Raw genomic sequence first — 25,158 nt, 5'->3', positions numbered from 1 at the left:
ATCTAACACTTCCAAAAAGTTCATTGCTATCTTATCATAATTTGGCTAAAAAGAAAATTGACAAAGATCGCCAATATCAAAGCTGTGCACGAAGATCCTCGATTCCGAACGGAAGCTTTACAGTGGCGTCGAAAGGCGACTCATTTGGAGCGGGGCAACAGCAATTTTGATCTGGAACGGTGCACGTTTCGATTCGAGAGGAATGTGGAGATTGTGTTGGCAAGTTGCTGAGAAAAATTCGAGGGGAAAAGGAGAGCAGGGAGCGCGGGTGGGTATTTCTAGAGGTCCGTGGATTCCGAGGGAAATACCTGCCGGTAGGATCTTGGATGTTAGGTTTCAGCGTACGTCAATGCCGCGGTCTTTCCTTTTGTCTCGATCGACTTCTGCCGCAGTTGAATCGAAGGAGAGAAAGACCCGCCCACGGCAGTCTGGGCTTCGATAATCCTCACGGGATAAGAGGCCGGGTTAAGAGGGGGCGGGCAACGCCTGATAAAAAGTCGCGACCCGAAGGGCCTTTGGGGAGGGCTCACCGTGGCGAGTTCACGGATTACGCTAATAGCAACCCCATGGAATTTATACCGGCGCCGGATTAAAAGTTCAATTTCTGTTCGCGGCCCTCCCCGGCAAGACCGAAACGTCGATTCAATTACGATTAAGGGATTAACAAAATGCGTGAGGACGTAAGGTGCTCTAGCCGATCCTGCGTCCCCCTCTCTCTCTCTTTTATTTTTTCCACCTTTTACTACCTTTCGCTACCTGTCCTCCTCGATCGTTCGCTTCCTCTTCCTTTTTTTCTGTTCTTCTTCTTCTTCTTCTTCTTCCGCCCTTCTTTCTCGCCCCCTTGCTCGGATGCTAGAATATGCCTTCTAGAGGATTCTTCAACGCTGCCGAGTCGACTGACTCAAGAGGGCATGATAATCCAACGAGGCTTTGACACTTGACTATCCTGAGGGATCTGTCGCGGATTTTTGCCGCACCTGCTTCAGACCTTCTGCCATCTCTTTCTTTCTTTTTTCCGTTTTTTTTTTTTACTTCTGATGCGGTTCTTCGGTTTTATTTCTGCCGCAGTCCTCGCGGCGGTGACGTTTGATGTCCCGCGTGACACTTTTTCGACTGCCGGCTGGCCCGAGTTGCTTCCAAGATCGAATCTTTTTGCCGAATCCTTTGGCTTAACCCTTTAGACACCTCTCTCTCCGTAAGGTCTTAAGTAAACGTTCGTTACACTTTTGAAGTTACTTAATCCATTCAGCGGATATTTCGGGCTTTGACGACATTTTCCATGGTGAGAAGTCTATTAAACGCGCTTGATTAAAAGTGAAGGATTAATAAACACGATCTTTGAAATATATCTTAATGTTAGAACTAGCAAAGGGTGTCAAAATTTCTTATAATCATTATTAATTTTTAGAACGTTTTCTCTTTTTAAATTGTATATAACATTTTCTAAAATATGTAAATAATGAATTATGTAGAACAATTTTCCTCATTCTCGTCTCTTTAATATAATATTTTATGTGCGTACTTACATACGTTGTTATGAGTCATTTTAAATTTTAAAGAGCGTAGGTCAACTCGTAATTTTAGAAGTTTCTCTTATTATTTTCGTATAGTCTACATTTATTTTTAAAACAATTTTCGTACATATAGGTTGTACAAAAGTTGTCATGAGGTACATGTGTATGTTATATTGACTCTATTTTCTCACCTCTCTTTTCAATTGATTATAAAAATACGTGACGCTTCTATATCTCGATATTCTTTTATTTTCGATGCTGCATCGCAAAAAATATTTCGCTTTTAGTCAGAAAGAAACGCGTACAGAGAAAACGTTACTTTGTTTCATAATATTTTTATAAAATTAATAGTCTTACGAAATGACTTAGAAACTGCCTGATAATTTAAGAGATAATTCATCAAGTCATTTTGACAGCTCCGGTAGAAATAGGTATAGATGCGTCAATCGTTGGTAGTTCTAGCTTTGAAAATAGGAAAAATAACAGCTTTTATATAAAATTTTTGTAAACGTCAAAAATTCGAATTTTCCAAGTAAAATTAATCGTATGATCATTTTGGTTAATTCGCTAAATAATTCTATTTAACTAATTCTAGATCATTGGAATCATTCAACTTTATAAAGGTATAATAAAAACTTGTGCACACTGTAACATTAATCAATTGTAATTTTTTATTTTTTAAAAAAAATTCAAAGTATAGTAATTCTTGTTTCCTCTGATATTAAAGTGAAGCCACTGCTACAGAAGTGTCAGTAGTGCTCTATCATCCGAACGGTACACATTTCGAACGACGTGTGCCGGTGGTATTTGCTCTGTTTATATGCGTAACCATCAAATCAAAATCTTTTCGCGATATTTCGTTATGGTGTTTACGTTCGATAGGTCCACAGAACTGTAACAAGTTTTCGATGCATGAAAACGTGTTGCTGTTAGCCTTTCCTTGTTATCCCATGTTGTCACGTATCAGAAACTTCTCGCGTTAGTTCTAATAAAGCGAAAAACTCTTTCACTTTGCTATTGTATAAATTACAATGCACTTGCGTTAATTATGCCAAAATCGATGTTATATTTGAGTCAAAATTTCATTTAAGAACATAAATAATAGATTCTGAATATATTTGTGCTTCATAATAGACATTTAATTTCATGTGTCTTTATTGTTTTATTACCAATTAGAAATTTGGTAATTTTATAGTGTTATAAATATCTAAATACGATATACTAATATCTCTACTCACAGAAAACGAATTCTAAATAATAATTAATTTTTTAATATTATTATACCATTTCCTTCTAGAAATTCATAAAAATATTATGAATTTTAATACTTATCAGTACATTTGCGTACAAATTCTTATTTTTTAAATCTCCACATCAATTTTATGGAAATCGTTATACCAGTTAAGGAAGAAAAATTGGAACCTCTAACTTATGTTTATAAAAATACTATATAAACATTCGCATTTCAATTTCAAACTCCACCCTCTCGATATCAGAAGAGAATGACTTGCATCTTCAGCTCCACGTGTTTCAATAATGAAAATCTACCATACTAAAACATTAAGTTTATACCATCGCGATCTAAAATCATAAAACACATTGAACCGACAGTAGCCCCGTTCCACCGTGGCATCCTGCTCGTTCCATGCCCCAACTCGTCAGAGAATTCGTCTAACCAGATGACGGTGCCACACGAAGTTCGCACAATTGCTGAAAATTTATTTCCCGTCTTCGCCGTCTCGTAGCCGTTTAATTCGCGAAACCAGCCAGGTATATATTCGCCGGCGCGTCACGTCAACGCAAACATAAATCGACTAAAGCTCGATTTTCGCCGGCAATTTATGCGGAACGGTTCGCGGCGCGGAAGATTCATGAAACTCGTCGGAGGCATCTTGAGTCCGGGAAACATTTCGCCGAACAGCAGGACCCCGCGCACCTCATAAATCCTAACCGGATTGACACTTTCTGTTGCAGAGTTGCCTGGAGAGAGAGAGATAGAGAAAGAGAGAGAGCTACGCCACCTTGGCGAACTTCTGGCTGGCGAAGCTATGAACTTGGAGGCGTCGCGATCGTTGATTGAGCACGCCGCCGAGCAAGACCAACCGACGACGCGGCCGATGTGTTCATAATAAATGGAGCATGGTCCCGTGGCCTGGCTGGCACGCCTGAGACCGTGAAGACGGTGATCTGATCATTCATCGTTAGACTCGCGCGCGCACGCCGGCACCCGTGAACTTTCCTAATTCCGAAGAAAGTGTTCGCTGGCTGCTAGTCGGAAGTTAGAGACCGACGGGTTCCGCCGTACGAAAATAACAGAAGTTAGCCCGGTCGGCTGCCAGATCGTTGACTGAGTTCGCATCGCAACGAAACTTCGCTTTCACGGGGCGACCCCCGTGGGGGGTCGAGATACGCGGGAACCGGTTGTCAGCAGTTTCATCGATCAATTACAGTCTCCGAAACGTTCCCGCGACGGGAGCCAATCGAGCGACTCTACCCGGCCGCCGCTTAAGATATCCCCCAACTTCCCAAATCCTTCATCAACCATTCAGCGGTGCCCCGAGCCCGGCTGCCTATCCTTTATCAACAGCGGGGCTTAGACCGCTCACGGCGGAGCTTTACGGATCAAGTTCCTGCGTATCTCTCCTCAAATAAAGAAAACGAGGATAGAAAGCGTTCCGGCTCCGTTCATCCTCGAAAAATAAGTTGTTGCCGCTACTGCCTCTGCATTATCGATGAAAAGTGCTAACGGCCAGCACCGACCAGTTCTTCGTTACCTCTCTCCGGCTCCTCCGCCTCCTCCGCCTCTTCCGCGAACTTTCGACCATAACTCGCGAAATAACGACGCAAGAAACTGGGAACAAGAGAGCATTCGTCTTGCCGCCGCCAGAAGAACCGGCCAAATTATTAATCTCCAGGGCTGGGAACTGCTGAAGGCAATACCGGAAACCTGTGCCGCCATCCATTCACGAAGCACACAGCTGCGATCTTCATGCCCATATTCGGTCGTCTTTTCTAAATGGAATAGGGTACTTCGAACGGAGCAATAGGCAGCTCATTTACGAGTCACCGCGTGATCCTTTGAGGATACAGCATTTCACCAGGAGGTAAACGAATCGAGAATTGCTCGAATTAACGTCAGAATAGAGGATATAGTCGTCAAGTGATAATTTCATCCTAAGGATAGAGGAGTCGATCGAGGAGCTAGAGGGAATAGGTAACATTGACTGTGAGCATCGGGATAGAGGATGTGACCAAAGATTAGAAGAATCTTCTATGCTGCGCCAAGTACATTTTTAGACTGTTGTTAACAAGTGTTACTCACAATAGTGTAAAATAGAAAACAAAGGCTGAGAAGTCCAAAGACCAAAAAGCACGAGGTCCAGGACCCACACGGTGCAAAGAGAACAAAGCTCAGAAGCTGAAAAGTCCAAAGACTGGTAGGTCTAATAACTAAACGGAGCGAAGGCTAAAAAGTCGAAAGGCTAAAGAGTCCAAAGTTTAAGGAGTCGAAAGGCCAAAGAGTCCAAAGTCTGAAGAGTTCAAAGTCTAAAAATTGTAGGGGCTAAAAAGTCCAGAAGTTAAGAAGTCGAGAAGCTAAAGAGTCTAAAGTAGACCTAATCATCCATTTTGGGGACACTCTAGTCTCCGTCACAAGCGTCGAATCCCAAACGCAGCTGATCGTCTAAACTTTGAACAGTAGCAGACCCCGACAACGTTGCAGTGGTAAACCGATTGCTGTTGCTGGGATGCCCCCATGACAAGAGGGCGGCTCGTGGTGATGTCTTGTTGCTGCTGGTGCTGCGAAGGCCTTGGCGGTGCCGGTTCCTCAAGTGCTGGTGCTGGGGGTGTAGTTAGTGGTGCGTCCGGAGGCAGTGTGGTCGTTGGCAGCGACGCCAGCAGCGCCGGCGGTGGTGGTCTCGGTATCGGGTCCGGTCTGTCCGCGATGCTGTCGTTGGTAGTCGTCACCGTTGCCATAAGCACCGGGGAGTGGCTTCTGACGGAGGAGAAGCTGCCGAAAACTTCGTCCAACACTTCCGTGGAGCCTGACAGCAAAGTTACCTACAGTGGCCTGTGGAGAGTCTGCGTGGCAATAAGTAAGTAGTTTTCACTCAGGGTTTCGGAGTTTCGAACTTCGAATCCCCTTCCTGCTCTCCCCCGATCCTCGGATCATTTGAATATTTCCGAGGTGTTTTGTCACGAACACTTCGTCGAACTTCCGCCGGCTTTGCAGACTGTGCAACCGATACTCCCCCGCGTATCCAATTACACCTGCGACGAGCAGCCGCGCCATTTCCGACTCAAAGTAACGATCTAGACCCTGTTATTTGCGAAACTCCCAGCGGCCCCGGTGTATCGTCTTTTAATTTCTGTCTAATTGAAGCTGTCGTGCCAGAGAAATCGAACTGCCTATTTTGCTTACTCGTCTATCGGTATTTTGTCGTGTGTTGGTTGCTTTTGGTCGAAGAGATGCGATTGCTTCGAGGCTCTGAAGACGCGTGTACTTAGACGAGCGCTTTTACTAGTAAATAATTTTTACGACGAGAAAGTGTGAAATTATTCTTAAGTGAATTTTGCTATCTTTTTGTCTCTCATGAGACCATTAGTCTTACTTTGTCATGGCAAAAACAATGACCAGTTGGTAAATGACTAGCAGTCAATTTTAACATATCTGATGTTTTAACTTTCATAGGATCAATAGCCTCATTTTTTCTTCCCAAAAACAATTAGCAATTATTTGATGCACAACAGTTGACTTTAGATTACTTAATAACCTACCTGATAACATCTTTAGTAAGTCCAGCAGTCTCATTTTACCATGACAAAAACAATAGCTAATTGGTTGATGTACAATAGTTGACTTTAGGCTACCTGGCAACCATATTACCTTTCATAAGACCAGCAGTCTCATTTTACCATGCCAAAAACAATACCCAACTGGTTGACAAAGAGCAGTTGATTTTAACCTATCTAATAACCGTATTATCTTTCACAAGCTTAGCAGTCTCATTTTACCATGCCAAAAACAATAGCCAGTTATTTGACAAACAGCAATTGATTTATCCTATCTGATAACTGTATTCATACAAGAATAGATAAAAGAATAAAAATCTTTGCTGAAGAAGCTCGTGTCTCGAGCTGGACAAGAGCTCCTTGCGCAGAGAGCACTATGAATTGTCCTCGAGGACACCGCTTTCGAATAAACAAAGTTAGACTACGCCGATTGGAGCCACACTGGAAGTGCTTCCGATTTTGCAAGTCCAACTGCAGATAGTGTCTACCTTGCTCTGGCTGTCCAGAGAGTGCTCTTTATGAGTAGGTGTGGCTGCATTGCTTTTAACGGAGCTACTGCAGTTTCCTACAGGACAATCTGTGACCATGGTTGGCCTAAAGTGTTGTAATTTGTCTGACCCGGTTCCGCGGATGCAGTCAAGAGTCCATCAACTTTCCTTCTTGATTAGTTAATAATTGGCTACGGGTCACCTGAAATTGCTTGGAAACTATTTGTTCTGGAAGAGCATGGTCTGAACGAAAATGGTGTATTGTATCTTATCGTAATAAGTAAATTTTAATTGAATAGAAGCCGAAATTATTTATTTAATGTACCAGAACCACTTAGTCGTTAAACACTGAATTAATTTAACAGAAGAAAGCACTGAGTGCTGAATAAAATATAGAAAAAAGATCGAAATGGTCTTTATATTTACTAGCAAGATAACAACATTTATATTCCACGATATTCAGTCTCGATAAATTATATACAATTTTTGTTCGCACCATTCCACGAATAATTCAGAAGTAATTTCGGCCGCACGCTAAGGTGAATCGCCGTGTACATACGTGAACACGTAGAGCTCATCTTCCCGGGTTCTAGGGCGGAGTACATAAAAAATTCATAAGAAACCCTCAACTTGACGGTGAGTGGTAAAACACTGTAAATCTTGCGACTGGCCACTAACTTAGTTCCGAAGAAAAATGGTCGGTCTGCATGGAAAGTACCGTGGCCTAGACCCCAGATGTGCATGGTTTAAACCTTTCCAGTAACGGTTCAGATGGTCCACCATGAGGTGGAACGGTCGTAAGATATTCAAATTGGAAAACCCATTCACCGGTTATTAAATGAAATAGATAAAAATGTCGAAGACGATCGAATTTTAAAAACTTATTCGTGCAACTATATTATTATTATATTTATATATTATATATTATTATTATTATTATTATTACACTATAACAGGTTTAACCATACGTGTAACCATAACCTAATGATTTCGCTGTCCACGCTTTTACAAATTTATCACCGTTCCCTCGGAAAACAATGCGGAGCATTCTTCGTAATTTCGACAGCCAGCTAATTGTGTAATCAGTTTAGTCCCGGGAACGCAATAAAAGCTGTAAAGGTAATCTTTAAACTGCGACCACCGGTAGCCAGCTTATCGTCGTCCGAAACGAACGCCGAATGAAAATCGCCATGCAAATTTAAAATAACTTCCCCCCTCAATTTGCTTATCGCCGGAATGAATTTTTCCAACGTCTGCCTCTTTTGCTAATTATTTCGGAAGCATCGGGCCACTCGACTTTGGAACTCGGACGAGTGTTTCCCTCTCTGTACAGTTTATCGGCCGCGACTTCGCGAAACGCGTACCTTTAACAACAGCCAACAAAAAAAAAAGGCCGAAACAAAGTCCTGCTTCCAACGAAACGCGTCGACGGTTCTATTTTACGTTTTATCGCGACGAATCTCTGAATCAGTGAAGAACGTCGTCGTCCTCTAATTCTCTTTTCCGTATTGTGCACGCCGGAAATGAAAATCCGCAAAATCTGCCTCGACATTTTTATTTCGTTATTAGGATAAGTAATCTTTTAATCATTGAAGAGCACATTTCCCTTATTCCGTCCTCTGTATATTGTTTTATGAAAATGAAATCTGGGGAGATGTGAAGTTATAGTCGATCGCTAAGCTTATTATTTATTTGATTTATTTTATAACTGTAGTTTGAAGCGAGATCGTTAAGTTTGATGTCATTAACACTTTGTGGCTCGCACGTCTCGCAAAATTTGTTCGCTTGACGCCATCAGCACTGATTCAAATTAATTCATTTTTCGCCTTTATCGAGGAGGGTTATCGGAAAATTATAAATTCTTTAATTTTGACTTCGTGAGCTTTTAATGCTGTCCACCTATTTTCATGAAAATTCGAAGATACACATATGTAAATACATATAAAATTTGTTTGCGCGTTACCTCACTGTGGTAACGCCAGACAGCATAGTGTTAACAAACTTCCGAACGACTTTGTTGTAACCAAAAATTTATTTAGTTCCCTTGTGAATTTCTCATTCGAGGTACCTTGCTCCGAATAAATTATTCCATTAGAAAAACCGGTTAAAATAAAGCTTCAGGATACATTCAATAACTGTCGGCAAATAACGCGTTAAAATGATACCGGCCGTGATCCGGCAAGAACACGGCACCGTCGCCGAGTAAATAAAAATTCCCAACAGAATCCAATAGAATCGAATAAGTTGCAGCGAGGAAGATTGCGTTGTCCATTCCAGAACTGGCGCACATAACAAGCATGCTTGCTTCCCGAGGATATGTGCGCCCGGTCCCCTTGCCGAAGCGTTTTTAACTTCGATGCGACGAAAGAGCATTACCAAGCACTTCCCCGGGAACCGGCGGCGATCTTGTAACAACCTTGGTCACCCCCTTCCCCCCTCCCCACCGCTCGTGCCGCGTTCATTCGCGTTCGATACGTAATATCGAAATGGACACACGGGGCAGCGGGAACAATAACGGAAATTGAAAAACTCGCAGAGAGAACCGACGGGGAACGCGCGCGCGCGGGCGCACGGCTTGTACCCGGAAGATTGTTTGGGATCTTGGACGGAAGTGCACCGGAGCACTCCGCCCGGGCGAAATCGTATTTAAGGAAATCTAATTCGACGTCGTCGTTGGACCTTTTTGCCCTCCTCTCCGCCGGTACCGGGGGGCGACCGTGTCAAAGAGTAAAAGCCATGACCGCACGTGTACTCGTTGCTGCTCATTGACCAAAACGACCCACCACTTTGCGAACAGAGCGCGGCTCTCGCCGGGCTTCCGCTGTGTCAATCGAAACAGTGCCCTCTGGAAATTACAAAATCTATTCGATTCGAAATGAATTATTAACGGATTTATTATACGAGATTTAATTGCAACGATGTTTTATTGTGATAATTGTATTCGTCGAATGAGTTAGTTTTTTATTGAAATAATTTTAATAATATGAAATCTCAAATCGCCTCTGTCATGTTTTAAAGAGAAATGTTAAAGCAATCGTGGCTAACGTGAAGTTTTAATTATTATATCACATTCTTTTTAGAGAATGTAAAAGTACAAGTATGTTAACTATTAAATTTTTATTATGCACAGTTATTAAGGCACAGTGTCCAAAGTACAGTAATTATGGCACGATATTCAGAGAGACAGAGTAACCTAAGCACAGCGTTCAAGGTAGGAGTACAGTAATTGATCTTTGTAGTTCACGGGCACACGGAAACTGGCTCAACAATTTCGTCCTTTTTTTAATAATCGAAGAAGACTTGATGCTTGTATCACAGAAAAATCTATATCGAGAAAAGAAATTTATATCGACAGAAAAAATTTTTAATATTCGACAGTCTTAGAAACATGTTGCAGTTCTTTCAGTATGTTTTATTTCGTATGCAATAAAAATTGGTATTCAAACGTGAAATTAAAAAAATAACTAAATGCCTTGCAAGTATAATTATTTAATATTAGTAAAGCTGACATTATTGTCTTAAATATATATCTGGAATTATGTAGAATTATTTAAGCCTGCTCTTAAATTCCCGATTAAAAGTTACTTATCGTGCACTGTAAGTTACAAGTAGATTTAACAGTTGTTTATCAGTACAGAGGTCGTGAAGACTAATTTTAATAGAACGCGGGTTCGCTAAGGATAAGTAGCAGTTTGCTTCCGATCAGATAGGAAGCTCTGCAACCGTCTGAAAAGTTTCCGGTAATACGTGAAGTTAAAGAGAACTTAACCGGTTCTTTGAAGGCACGTTAAAAGGATGTTAACTGTTCTAATTAACAGTCCGTTCTCAAACTAACAGCTATTAATTTCTTTTACAAAGGTAGATGAATATAACAATCGCTTCTCTGTCGATTTTTAATCGGATATACCCGTAATGTGCCCGTAAATTAATGGAATAATTGTTGCTGATAATTAAATGAATATTATTGTAATCAGTGTTAAAATGGAAATCGGTATGAAAGCAACTTTGTTCGCCTACGGTGGTGCAATTCGTTGAAAGCGGTATTATATTGTAAGCTCGTGATAAGTTGACGTTCCAGTTCAGTAAATATCAGTGCAACAACTGCATTGTGTTTATTTGCACGCTGAATTGATTCTACGAAATGCATGGCTGCGCCGCGATCGTTTTATCGCGGCTTCGAGTAATCACGTGAAAAAGTAAATAAGCGAAAGATTAAATCAACAGGAAAGGCCATTCACCTGGCCTGTCGTAAACAATGAACTGCAGATTGACCACAATTTTTTTGCAAGCTTAAGTAAACATTGCCACGGCGTAAAACTGCCATTTTGACAGAAATACGATCGGGCATGTTTAGGATTATTTGTATTTCAATTTCATTTGTATTTATGTTTATATTTATTTTCATTTATATTTTATTTGTATTTATCAATCTTTATCTATGTGTTTTTCAAGATGTTTTCTCTGGCCACGTTAATTGTTCTACAGACCTTAATGGAACGTGAGAAAATTGCACTTCAATTGTCAGAAGTTTCAATCATAATAAGGTATGATAAGTTGTAATAAATTTTTATCAAATTATATTATTATTAAAAATAATAAATATCAACAAATTTATATGAAATTAGAATTTTTATACTAAAAAGAGATTTACACGAAACTAGAATTTTTTAATTATAAAGAAGACGCAATTGTAATAGATTTTAAACTTAGAAACAAATTTAAATAAAATTATAACAAATTAAATAAATAACAACTGTGTAAAAATGTGTGTCAATGATTAAAAATTCGAAATATGAGTCTCGATGCAAATGTGGTTTATTCATTCAATTTTCACGTTAATAAATCTCCGACACAAGACTCTTGACTTGTTTCCAAACCCTACAAATTAATTCATATGCATAAAAGTCGATTATCCACTTATCAGAAAAATGTCTTACATTCATCGTACGAAATGAATCATTAATTTCACGACGTTCTTGTGCTGAAAACTTTTATTCAACGCTTCCGGCATCGGTATTGATTTAATCGGGAAAGTAAATTGAATCGTTAATTAATAAATGAACAAACATCGCCGCAATATTTCTCGTCTTGAAGATCTAGAACGTTGAAGCAATCGTTGGACGGGTTCGTTCACTTTTCAAACATCCCCAGTGCCTCTACGCAGCAACTAACTTCTGACCTCTGCCTCCCCAGGGTGTCACCTACTCTAAACTTTTCCACCTGCTAACAAACATTCTCAATGTCCAGAGGACCTTTCCCGACGTTACTGTACGCAATACTTCACGTCATGCTCTCCATGAAAGTACAACAAAAAACGCTAAACAATGAAACAATAAAGTAAATATAGCGATTGGTACAACTGGAACAATTCTGTATTTTAAAACATATATAAGTGCGAGTATTTCAGATGACTGCATTTTTAGGGTGATTTATTATTGAGTGATAAAGATAATTGCTTATTTATTTATATATTTATTTATTAATAATTTAGACCAGATATGTACTTTAGCAAATTCACAATTATTGCATATATGTATGTTTGATGTTTGATTATGTTACAAAACTTTGTTTTAATCTCGTTATTTCAAATCAATAAATAAGCATTTTATTTACAGTTCTCGCTTCTAGATTTAAGCTAGGTTAAGTCGTCTTTACACTTAATGGATCAAACATTGTTTTATTTTATCAGAGATATTATTAATCCTCTATGGATCGAATATTTTTACTTAGCTGCAGATAACTTGTTATTTCAAGTTAACGGTGCAGTCAACCATTATCAATATTGTTATTAGTTATCTCAAAGACCTTATATAATTAAGACGTAAGTATCATCTAAAATTATTTGGTAAAATGTCGATATGTTATCATATAACCTAAAAGTTACACGGACCCACAGAGAATTAAGAAGGGAGAAGTACCAATTAACGCAGTCATAAAACAAATCGTACAGCAAAGGGTTAAAATATCGCGACTAATTCAGTGTTCGCAAAGTCGACGGTGCGTCAAGCGAATGCACCAAATATCACGAGACTCCAACGAAAATGTTCTCGCGAGTTCAGCGACCGGTTCCACCAACAAAGAAAATCAAATTCCCCGGGAAAAGGGTGATCCACGAAAGTCGGCGAGAGTTTTCCCAGGGAACTGCAATTTTCGGTAGCGTTAAGTAAGTACCCGGAGTTACGGTTTCGCGGGGGTGGCGGGAGGTGGTCTAGGGAAGAGTTCAAAGGCCACCGGAAACAGACGGTCGTGTTCAGCCATAGGAGTTGCACGCGCTAAACTCCGGGCTGTAACGTTACTCCGGGGGGATATCCCCATAAGTCCTGTCGGTTAAGTATTCGGGTAAAAGTTCCGAGACGGCTATGCAAAGTAGTCGGAGCTGTGAAATGGAAGACGATATCTCGAGTTGTCGAAATGAAAAATGCACCGCTCCGAGAGGGAGAGAGAGAGAGAGAGCCGCCCTTGGAAATTTTATTCACCGGGCGTCCGAGATCCCCTCCCCCGGGGGGAATCGGCGCGGAAATCTTCGCGGATAGTTTTGCGTTCGCGTTTAATGCCAGGGTCGATCCGCGTGTTTCTATACAATCGTCCATTCGAGCCTCGTCCCGTCCGTTACTCCTCCACCTCCCCACCCTCCTGCTCCTTAAGCGACGCTGTTCGTTACCCTAATTTCGACTTCTGCACCCAATTAACTTGAGAACTTGTTGCTGCATATTGCTCCTCCGTCCTCCGCGCAATTGCCTGCCATTGGCGTGAAACAGCACCGGCATCGTTCGTATAAAGCTCGAACTGCGTTAATTGCCGCAAATATAACACGTTCGCGTGTTAGAGAATGTGGGTTTCTTGTGGGATTATTAACAACGCTGACTTATTTATATGAGGTATATAATTAAAGTAAGAAAGAATATGTACGAAAGAGCGTTGTTTTAGTTTCCTTTTTTTAGATTTAGATATCCCGGCTTTGTCTAAATTAAATAATTAAATATTCACTTTTCGCTACAAAATGTGTAGAGATTAATAGAGTTATTGTCAATAAATAAAAGAGGCGTGGTACAAATTTTACACAACGCACCAAGTGTTATTTCTATGGAATTTCTAAAACAGTCAATGTTGGAAGCTCATCATAAAGTTGCTTAATTAAAATTTATAAAAGATCATGTGCATGGAGATGATAAGTGGACGAAAATCATATTCTCAAATGAAACACAATTTCACTTATAGAAACTTTAAAAATAAAGATGTTAAAATCAAAGAGAACGTTTGCATTATGAGAAAAATTAAAACTCCATTTCGTTTTTAACAGAATGAATTTTAAGAATTATGTGGCCCTGTTAAGAGGACTTTTAGTCGATTTTTATATGACGTAATTGCAGAACACTAATTTGTATTCCAAGAGGACAATGCAGTGGTCCACATTTGCACACATTCTCGTGAACGGGTTAAGTCACGGGACATTCCCCTAATGGAATGGTCTGTGCTTCGCAACTCGTAGAAAATTTATGGGGAATAATGGCCAGAAGTATACATACTAATGGTCGCAAATTTTGAACAATTGATAATTAAAAAGAGGAAATTAAACGTAGCTGCAAAAAAATCTTAACACAAAAATTAATAACCTTAAAAGCGATGTAAAATATTAAGTTAATAATTTTTAAATAATATTACCTTTTCACAATTTGATATCATTATTGTGTTAGGTGTGTTTAAATGACCTTTGCATGGAAAATAAGACCGTGTTTGTATAACCCGCTCAAAACATGTTTACGTTATTTAAATTTTTGCATCTTTGGCCCCAAAATCTTTTCAATTTATGCATTCGTAATTTCAGCAATTTTACCAACGTGTCGGGGAGTATTGATTCCATCGAAGACCACTTTGCTCGATTACGGGGAATATTTCCCTCTGATCGTCGATGTCGCCAGACCGAACGAAAAAAAAACCGAAAATAAAATCGCCGTACCCCCGCAGGTCCTTAATGCATTCAAATTAGATCGTTATTTCCCGCGTCGCAGTTCCGGGCAATTTTATAATGCCATCGAAGAAAATGTAAAACGCCCTAGTGGCGGTCCTTCGGCGTAATTAAGAGCGGAGGGGTTGAAACACCTACTGTTGACTCGCTTTCGTCGTAGTTCCCCGAGAGCAAGCGCGATAATATTTATACTGGAGGCGGGATGAAAGAAATTCTGGCTGTTTGGATTGCGCACGGTCAACAACGCGCGAAGGGAAAATACAGGGGGGGCGGGGTTGGGGGAGTCGTCTGGAGCGTAAAAGAGAGCAATCCCGCGGAATTTTTATCCGTTCGAAGGTCCCGGGCGCGCTTCGGTCGCGCGAACGACGAAGCGACGGCGGCGACGCCGTGTATTTTTCTGCCGGTTTTAATTTCGCGGTCGTATAATTGCGATCATTCTTCATGCATGAAAATTCCGGATCCTTTTATTTTCCGCTAACTTATACGGCCGCGACGCCGCGGCGCGCGGGGCTCGCCGTAGCGGCCTTTGCCGCATTGCCGGACACGTAGCTCTACGTGCCTCGAGCACTGAATATTAATGTCTAAGCCGGAGTTGCGATACCGAGGAGATATTCCTGTCCCGCAATTTTCACTCCTTTGACAGCGTAATGGACCGGCCGCGCTATTACAAAATATTTATTCCGGGCATTGTGCCGGACTTATTCCGGCCGGGCTTACAATTCATTACGACGGCCGTACTCGATGAGGGGAATTCAAATTTTCCACGGCAAACGTCGCGCGACGATTAAACGGTGGATACTGTACCGAGACCTTGAGGAATTGGTGAGGTTTCGATATTCTTTTTGTCACTGCTGGACTGCGGGTTTTGAGATAAGATGTTAAAAGACTTAATAAAAATATCAAAATGAGGAAAATGTTGAAAGACTTAATAAAAATATCAAAATGAGGAAGATATTAAAAGAGTTAATAATAATATCAAAATGTGAAAAATATTAAGAGACTTGAGAAAGTGCTTTCTAATTTTTGGCATTATTTCTTTGACATTAGATTTATAGAACTTTCCTAGGTGATGAAATTTGGTAATTCTTTAATTTACGACTATCGATATTGCTAAGATATATTTATGATTTATTTGTTCAATATGCGTGCTACTTGCGACAAGTATTATAATAACACTCGTTAAAAGTGAGGATAAATGTCTGACTGTTACTTTTAAAAATTAAAACAGGGGTTTCTGACAATTTATGTAATCGTAAAAATATTCAAATAAACTATTCTTGTCCAAAAATATTAACTCTAAATGCTTATAAAATATTAAATAATTGACCTACAGAAAAAATCATATGCTAAATATAGAATATAATAAATACGACTTGTGGAAATAACGTGACGGAGAAACATAAGAGAACTTATCTCAAAGGAAGTTTTGAGGCAACTTTTCCCTGTGACAAAGCAAGATTTTTTAAACTTTACCATCGGTCGCTGGATGTTCGGAAACAGAAAAAGATCGATTCGTTTGAACCATTGGGATGGGGTGTCCACCCTTAAGCTATCAGCTCCAGACGTTTGTTCTCAGTACTCGACGATTACCGTGAAATATTTCTGCGAGGAATATCTTCGGAATCTGATTGAATGTGGACGTCGTCGCAGGAACGGGGTTCTTTGGGATCATTCAGAAATACCTTTGCCGGCTGATTGCGAGCATTTCAGGATCTTTCTGTGGAGGGGAACGAAGCGCCTTTCTCTATACTTCCGTATCGTGCTCCCCCATCGCGGAAGGAGGATGCGCTAAATGCATTTTGTGTGGTAGAGCAGTGCATTAAAATGGTGTAAGCGAAATATTGCAATCAGCGGAGGATCTTTGCGAAGAGGCGACAGTTGTCACGATGGCGGAGTAAATAGACTTTAGGGGTTGGTTGAACTGTAATTAATGGATTTTAGATTTTATCTGTTTATCGCGAAAATGAACAGGTCAAATGCGAATATATAATGGTGTTGGTAGGTGTTAAAAATACTGTTATAGCATTTGATAACCTACTGATTTGTTTATAGAAAGGTGGTAGGAAATTTTGCGATTGGAATTTTTAAAATCAGTTTATCAAAATCCATGGACAATTAGGTCGCTAGGAATAAAATCGTTCATCTGTAATTTTTAGTCATGCTTAATAAACTAATACAACATGTAAAAAATCAAACTGTACAGGGTGTTCTATAAATTGCAATTTTCTTACTATAAATTTCAACATTCACCCCTTGCACTACGATCTCTCTCACTACTGTGTTGACTAACACTTGTTCGACTTTAATCATTTCTCTGATAGAACTAAAAGTTACCTTTATTTTTCCTATATTTTTATTTAATTTTATTCCACAACTTTGATAAAAGAAAAATCAATTTATATTTCAATTTAGACGAAACGAGTAACACTATATCTAGCAGATCATGTATGAAATCTTTACTATGAGTCGAACTCGTTATTACAATAAATTGCAATTATATGACAATATAGTACAGGGGGTTAAAATATCTCAAAAACTATAACTCACCTGTATTTAAAATCAAGGTATCAATAGATTTAATTCTACAACCTCTATCGCTATAGAAAGTCACATTAACCCCTTGCCGTACTATTTTCTTCATAGTTACAAGGATGAGCACTCTTTCTATCGTAATGATTTCTTAGAAAGAAACGAACGAATATTTATTCCGTTTGCCTACATTTACTTAAAGATTTAAATACTAACGACAAGAGGTGAGAATATTATTCCAGCTTAAGAGAACGGAGTAACATTCATCCTTATTACGATATTAATAGAAATCCCTATGGAGAGCCAGACTCGTGAAAATACGGCAAGGGGTTAAAAAGTAAGTATCACGCCTAAGGACCTCCCCTTACAAGCGCAAGGTACCGCTAGCGAAAAAGAACAAACTCTCGCTAAGATTGTAAGTTTCGCACACGATCGTATCATCGAATAATTTACCATGATACGCGCTGAATAATGGAAATTACCGAGCGGCCCCCTCGAGCGCGGCACATAAGAAGTTCGTGACAGTCGCGCGTTAACCGAAACGGGAGCTCCCGGGGCGTCCGTGCGCGATAATCGCGGAGCGCGGCGCATCAGCATCGGTATGGAACGTGTAGCTCTCGCAGCCTCTAAACAGGAGCGATCACGGATTCCAGGTAGCAAACATTGCCCCGCCACGCCTCTTGTTCGCTCGACAGCGGCAGTCAAGATTTTCCCTCCGGCCGAGACGAGGTAAGGGGGAGAGGCAGGAAGCATTTAACTGGTAATATTCGCGAAGCGTTCTGTGATTCCGGTCCAGGCACTTTGGATGGGAATGACGCCACCGGGATGGGACCCCAGGTCTGACGGAGACGAGCAGAACTGGGTCGGAAATGACTCGTTACCGAGGGTACCGGAAACCGGTCTCTCTCTCCTTCGAGCCGCCTTCATCGCTACGGTCCTCGGGCTCGTTCCACCGCCTACCCGGCAACGATGCCCTACGGCGGTGCCGACGGATCAGGAAAAAAGGAGGAAAAGCATCAGCCGTCGTCGATGGTAGAGAGGGGCGTCCTCCTCGTCCTCATTCAACTACCGGATAACTTCTTATCGCGGCCGAAGGGACTCGAATTTCGCGCGGGTGGGGGGATGGAATAGGAACGAAGAGGCGGCCGCCGCGGCTAAATTGCGTGTAAAAGACGGCGTCCCATTGGCGCGGACCGATGCCACTTTTCCGCGCCGCAGTTTCGATTAACGGTCAATTGGCTGACGAGCACGACAGACCCTGGTCCTATCGGGACCGGAGTCTTATAATCCTTGCCTAGGTCATGGTGGTCTAGAGCCACGCGAGTAGAATGGGGTTAAGTATAAGGAAGCATGATTTCTGCGAGGGAGGTTCCAACTATTTGTATTTTTAAAGACAGTAATACTCGAACTTGTACGAGGTAAATTTTAACGTTCTGTAAGAACTTTGTGAAATAAACAGTACCTTTAAGTGTAGAAAAGTACTATAGTTTAGTAGAAGTATCTTTAATAAGATAGGAAGAATGCTAAGTATAGTTAATACATTAAATACGAGGAATTTTCATTATAGCTTTCATATGCGACAGGTGATTTCAATTATATAGAATTTCTTTAAAATAAATTTATTAACACTTCGCCAACCGATTATAAATTAGCTGTTTCCTCCGATAGGTAGTCTAGAAATAAATTTTCATTGCAGCCAATAATTTGTTATATATTATTGAGGTAAAAATATTAAGTACTGCAAGCTTCAACTTCAAATACTTCAAACTATATATTTCTGCAATATTAATTTCACGATATAATTAAATAAAAAGAGAGTAATTAAATAGATAAAATAAATACTGTTCAATGCTAATATTATGAAAATACAAAAATGTTAATAGATTTAATTATCCTATAATATCAGAAATGTTTATGGCCGAATGACTGGTCAGTAAAGTATTAAGACGTGATAAGTATTTTTCTAATTACTGTATTTTATCGTAATCTTCGATAGATATTTTTTTATCGAAGTTATATATATTTAACAGGCAGAAAAATACTAATAAATATAAGGTTATAATGCGTAGAATGAAAAACGAGAATTTTCGTTTCCTATGGATCATGCGATAAGAACAAGATCAATACTTTCATGACGCAGTGGCCAAAATGATGACAGGTCGACGAAATCACGATTTCGTTAGTTATTTCGCATAAATCGATCTTTCTTCGGTATCCAGCAGCGGTAGATCAATTTTACGACCGGACTTGAAATCAACGTGTCGAAATCTACGAAAAATGACATATAACATGTCAAACGACGAAATATAACTGTGTGCATGATACTGGATAAATCACGGTTTTGAACATTTCAAGTTTAACAGTACTTTTCAGTGTTGAAAACGTATAAATGTATTATCGTTAATGTATTATTGTTGGAACAGAAAAAGGATTCCCGTTGTTACCAAATAATATTTCCGTTTATTAAATCCGTTATAAAATCGAATTCAACATTGTCGGTAAAAGGGAGAAGAAACATCTCTAGGAAAAGAAATCCCGTGTTTTTCCTGCGGAACTTATTTTCTTGACGTTGTGTGCCGGCTATTTTAATTTTCTTTTGCGGAAAGTGCCCGGGAAACAAGAGAGAAAAGTCGCTAGAATTAAGATTTATAATCCTTTAGTTAATTTTCCTTGTTTAAGGTGGGAAGTTTCGAATTTTGCTATCGTGAAAAATGTTGCATTCTCATGAAACTGTCTCGATGAATTTACGATCCATTTGCCTCCATAAATTCCGATCATCCTAGATTCAAGTCTCGCCCCATATAGCGCTTAATTTCGCAACTTGTTGCAAAGCTGTTAATATTGAAGAAGTCCTGACGCTATCCTTCTTTCAATTAAAATATGTAAATCAATACTTTTTTTTAAGGTACACAGCAAAAGAGGTAGTTACAATATTTACCTTCATGGTTATAACATCGATTATTTAAGTAAATTAGCAAAAGTTGGAGTATTCATTAGCCGTATAGTAAAATAGTTGTAAAGCAGAAGTGAAACTTTAAAAATTACAGAGACTGTATTAATTAAGTATTACAGCTCCAGAATTCGCTGCAAAACTCTTGTATTAAAACGTAACATTATTTTTCCATATAGTCTTTGGAACAATGTTAATATGCAAAATTTCAATAAATAACTAATAAACAATATCAATTACAAAAATATTCGCCAATTGTAATACTTCATATAATATATAATCAAGATGGAAGTGGAATTTCCTTTGCTTGACTGTTCAACATTATCCTGTTTTAATTACGATATTTCTCCAATAATATTAATATTAACGAATTATCTGAAATACAATTTTTAAAGCATTGACCAACCATAACGCAGCTAAGAATCATTAAAAATTAAATATAAAAGAAACAAATCAAAGAAATCTAGCATTAACTCTTTCTTTTCTAGTTAATTTTATTTAAAATACTGCTATGCGTAACTAGTAGCATTGTTACATTTCTCAGCCAATCTGCAAAATCCTTATTTATCCAAACGCCAACGTCAATGGATTCCCCCGATTTGGCTGTAGAATGAAGGCCGCAATCGAGACAAAAGGAAAACTTGAACAGTTACAGATGCCGGGACGAAAACTTTACATCGCCGACAAGTCGACACGCCGTTAAAACGTGCCGCGCCTGAAAAAGTTGGCGAGCTCACTGATTACGCGATACGTTATCTAAATTCGTCTCATTTGTTTCTGTTATTCCGGTTTGAACTTTCCCCGGGAGCCGTTTCGGACGCGGAACGCCCGACGTTTACTCGCCGGCGAAACGAACGAGTATCACGTAGCCTCTCAGCCGGTGGAGAAAATTTTCTTCCGACAATTTACCGACTTTATCGCGGCTTTGGCCGGGCTGGTAAAATTCCCCGTTCAGCAGATAGCCCCCATTGGAACGCGACTTGGAACCACGGCGAAGTTAAATCGGATATCACTGTTATCGAATTCGAGGACCGCAGATAAATGCGGGGTACCGGCGACGCTAAAACTTGCTCGCGCGCCGTGACTAATGTTTCCGGGGCCGTTTAATAGTGTAATCGTGCCAGGAACAGTGTCTTGGTGCCCCGCGTCCAGGTAGCACGACCCGTTTGTACCAATTATCCACGCTGATGTTAAATAATGTCGCGCTGGGGAGAGAACGGGCACACCGCCGTCCAACTAACCCGCCCTATCGCAGCTGTAAATTCGATGATCCTATTCCGTTGTAAACCACACCTGCAGCCAGTGTTCATCGCGCGCTGGGCACCAACCAGCGTCTTTCTGTCGACGAGAGCCAATTTTTTGAGTTGCGCTGAACTTTTGCGGTAAAAGCGACGATTGCGTTGCGAATTTTTATTCAAGTTAAAAATTGTTTTACACGTCGAGAGCCGCGTCGGGTAATTTTTTACCAATTTTGTGAATTTATTTCTACTGCAATATATTTGAACGAATTAAATTTGACTAGAATGTATGATTAATATTAACTTTCTAGTTTCTGTTTAATTAATTAAATTGCGTTAATTATGTGAGGATTTTAGGGGTTGATTGTCGACTGAACGTGTTGACTTAGATATAAGAAACGTAATAAGTCAGACGATGATGTCTTTTCTTTTTTAGAAATTTTAAGGTGTGAAAATATTTCTAAAATTATTTTAAGTATTTACACATTTGTTTAAATCTCCCAAATCATATTATTCGTTTTACATAATTCTGTGACAAAAGCTCGTAAGACGAAGTCATAAAATTTTAAGTAAAATGAAATACTATATATAGAACCATGGGATATTTAATAAAAAACAATATTTAATAGAAAACAATATTTAATAATAATATTTGAAAATGGTATTTACAAATAAATTTTAAGAATGGTTCTATATAGATTAACTATTAACTGTACTTAAAATATTTAATCAAATATCTAAATCCGAAATAATCTACCCACTAACATTATTGATTAATTAAATTGTGTTAAAAAATTCCAACATCCTTCTCGTCTTAATTTAGTCTGCGAAAAGACTCGCCTGATCGTTGTAAGGCGGTCTACCGTTCTTTCTTGGGAACGACCATCCCGAAATCGAAACGGCGACCAAACTTCTCCTCACTTCCCCGGGAAGACAATTGTTTTAATTAAAATGCTTACGATATCCCCGGGAATTATACTGTTAGATTGAAAAAGTTTCCTTGCTTCGGGAAAATGGTTCACGGTCTCTCTTGGTTAGACCCGAGATTTTTCCACCGCGTGTCGCCGTGTCACGTGGAAAACGAACCCCCCCCCTTATCGGATGTGCTGAACTTTTCCTCTGTAGATGCCGCCTTTACCGTCTCCCGCTTCTGTAAACGCTTGAATTATTTCGATTTCTATTAGTTTCAAAGTTGCCAAGGATTAGGCGTGAAGCACGTGCAATTTAAAGTTTACCGCTGCTCGAGAGAAATGTGGTTTCTTAATCGTCTCCTGTGATTTTTGAGCTGAAGATTTCTTAGTTCGTTCGTAACATTGTTTGTTACGATTATATTTATTACTATTGATGCAATTCAAACTTTAACATAATAAATAATTGTATAGTTAAATTGTAGGAATTTTTAATTGTATAACACTTGTTGCAGTTATCACAAATTTAACACAAAGCAACGATCGAATGGAAAATTAAACATTAAATGTAAAATAAATAATTGTATACAATTTTGAATTCTAAAAACTTTTATCTTCGTTACAAATTAATTATTGCAATTTTTATATATTAAACACAAAGCAGCAATAGTAATACCAGTAATAGTAATGAAATTTTGCAACTAATGTAGTTCATACATTTCTTGAACATATCACCTAAATATTTATATAAAATTTAAGCTGTATAAGCTTTAATCTATTTAATATAAAGTCTTTAAAAATTAAATTGAAAACAGTAATTGTTTGCAGAATAAAATTGTGCGTAACATAAGCAACAGAACAAACTTGCACAGATAAGTGAATTATAAAATGAATTCAACGCGGTATTAATTTATTTCACGTTTTCAAACACGATCGCAGAAATGCTGGCCGCGTTCAAAGCAAATTGGCGGCGTGGTGACAAGTTTTAACGTTTTCCAACGACCGGGGCAAAACTCTGCTGAAAAATTGTGTCAATAGTAATTCTACCGGACGGATTAATTAAACTTTAATCACGATTTTCTGTGTATTCATTAAATCGTTTCATCCGCAGAACCGTGAGTTGTTTGAATAATAGACTTCGTAATTATACTGCGAGGAAATTAAGAAGTACGATACCCAAGAGAAATTCGCGAGTTGGCAGAATGGAACTCTCAAGCGAGCAACTTTAATTCTTCATTACCGAGGCTCCTTACTGTCGCTGGGAAAAAGTATCCTCGTAAAGTTACACGCTCGAGCCAATACACACACACACACACACACGCGCGGATTCGAACACATTTTCGCAAACATGAAAGGCGACTTTGCCAATTTCGTAGCAGACGATTATGCCGATAACAATTGTTCCGTCTTTAGATGTTCATTGCCGTTCATAATTACATTGAAATTGCGTACTTCAGCTCATTGAATAATTATACCAGAATAATGCTTACTGTTACGGTTTATTCGTAGTATTTAGCTTGGATATTTGAAAAGTATTCAGCTGCACAAAGAGAAATTATTTAATAATTTACAATTGAAGTCTATATACTAAAGGTTTTATATTTTCTATATATAATATTCTTCATATTATCTATATATTCTAAATATTGTATTTCATCATGAAGTTCTTTTCACTTTCCAACTCGATATATTTTTTATAAAATTTATATTTTTATAATTTTCCAACGCTTGGATAAGCAAATTTCTAAAGTACAAGATTTATATTAACAAAGTCTAACAACATATTTATATTAATTTCACAGTGAATAATTTGCTAGTTGATTGATGAAATTTGTCTCTGCTTAAAATATTTGTAAAATAATATATGAAAATGCAACATACTGCCACCAATGAATTCTACGTAAAAGTAGAATCACGTCCACTTAACGTCACCGTTGAAAATCAAGACACATCTTCGACATTCAGTGTATAACATTAGAACCGCCAGATCATTCGCAGCGACCGGTTCCGGATTTTCTCTTCCATTTGATTTTCCAACATTCGGCGAACTCGGAACTTTTTGGATCAGGCGAACGTGGCTACATTTTGTAATCTCCATGCACTTTGCGCCCGGCAGCGAAGCCCCAGTTTCCGTGGGAGCAACTTTTGCTCTAGATTTTCGTTTCTTTAACCACATTTTCTTGGCCGTTGCATTATTCATCCGTCAGCGCCCCTGTTAAACTCGAAATCCGGAAGACACGGGAAAGTTTCCCATCCGCGCGCTGGTTCGAACGCGAGAAAAAAAAAGAAAAGAACGAAATCAATTTCTTCCGGTCAGCGCATGAATGCTTAATAACCGAAGCGAACGGGAAGATCAATCCCGGAACAATACTTCTGCGTAACGTTCGTGCCGTAACGTTTCAACGTCATCGTCAAAAAATAATCGCGGAGAAAGACGCGAACTCTTCGAAAATAATGAATGAAAATTAATATTTATCTCGCGATAAGTGCAAAAGAAAAGACAACAATTAAATTCAGTAAAATTAATTAAAAATTAAATTAAATTAAGTAAGTAAATTTATAATTTACATTTCACTTAATTTCTCTTTTACTTAAGGAACATTTGTCTTGTAAAATTAATGTTTAAAATATCTATTGTACAATACACGATAAACGAAAGAGCAGTGACTAACAAAAATTGTTTCCTAATAGAATTACGAGATAGACTTTACTCAACTTTTTCCCAATTTTTACAATAATGCGTTCCTGAATAAAGAAATATATTAAGGAACTTT

At 39.0% G+C, this 25,158-nt stretch overlaps 1 protein-coding gene across 2 annotated transcripts in view; it reads left to right on the top strand.

Moving 5' to 3' along the window:
* The first annotated feature begins 4,958 nt into the window (after nt 1-4,958).
* The window catches only part of Stg-1 (stargazin related protein STG-1), a 40,928-nt gene continuing 20,728 nt past the window's right edge, over nt 4,959-25,158 (top strand). For both annotated transcript variants that reach the window (XM_078178233.1, XM_078178234.1), the window contains exon 1: nt 4,959-5,608. In XM_078178233.1, coding sequence (XP_078034359.1) covers nt 5,269-5,608 — 340 coding nt within the window. In that variant the 5' untranslated portion in view covers nt 4,959-5,268. The remainder of the gene's footprint in view (nt 5,609-25,158) is intronic.

Source organism: Augochlora pura, chromosome 4 (assembly GCF_028453695.1).
Source record: "Augochlora pura isolate Apur16 chromosome 4, APUR_v2.2.1, whole genome shotgun sequence".
Lineage (NCBI taxonomy): Eukaryota > Metazoa > Arthropoda > Insecta > Hymenoptera > Halictidae > Augochlora > Augochlora pura.
The sequence above is the reverse complement of the archived record's forward strand: the minus strand, read 5'-3'. Positions and strand labels throughout refer to the sequence as shown.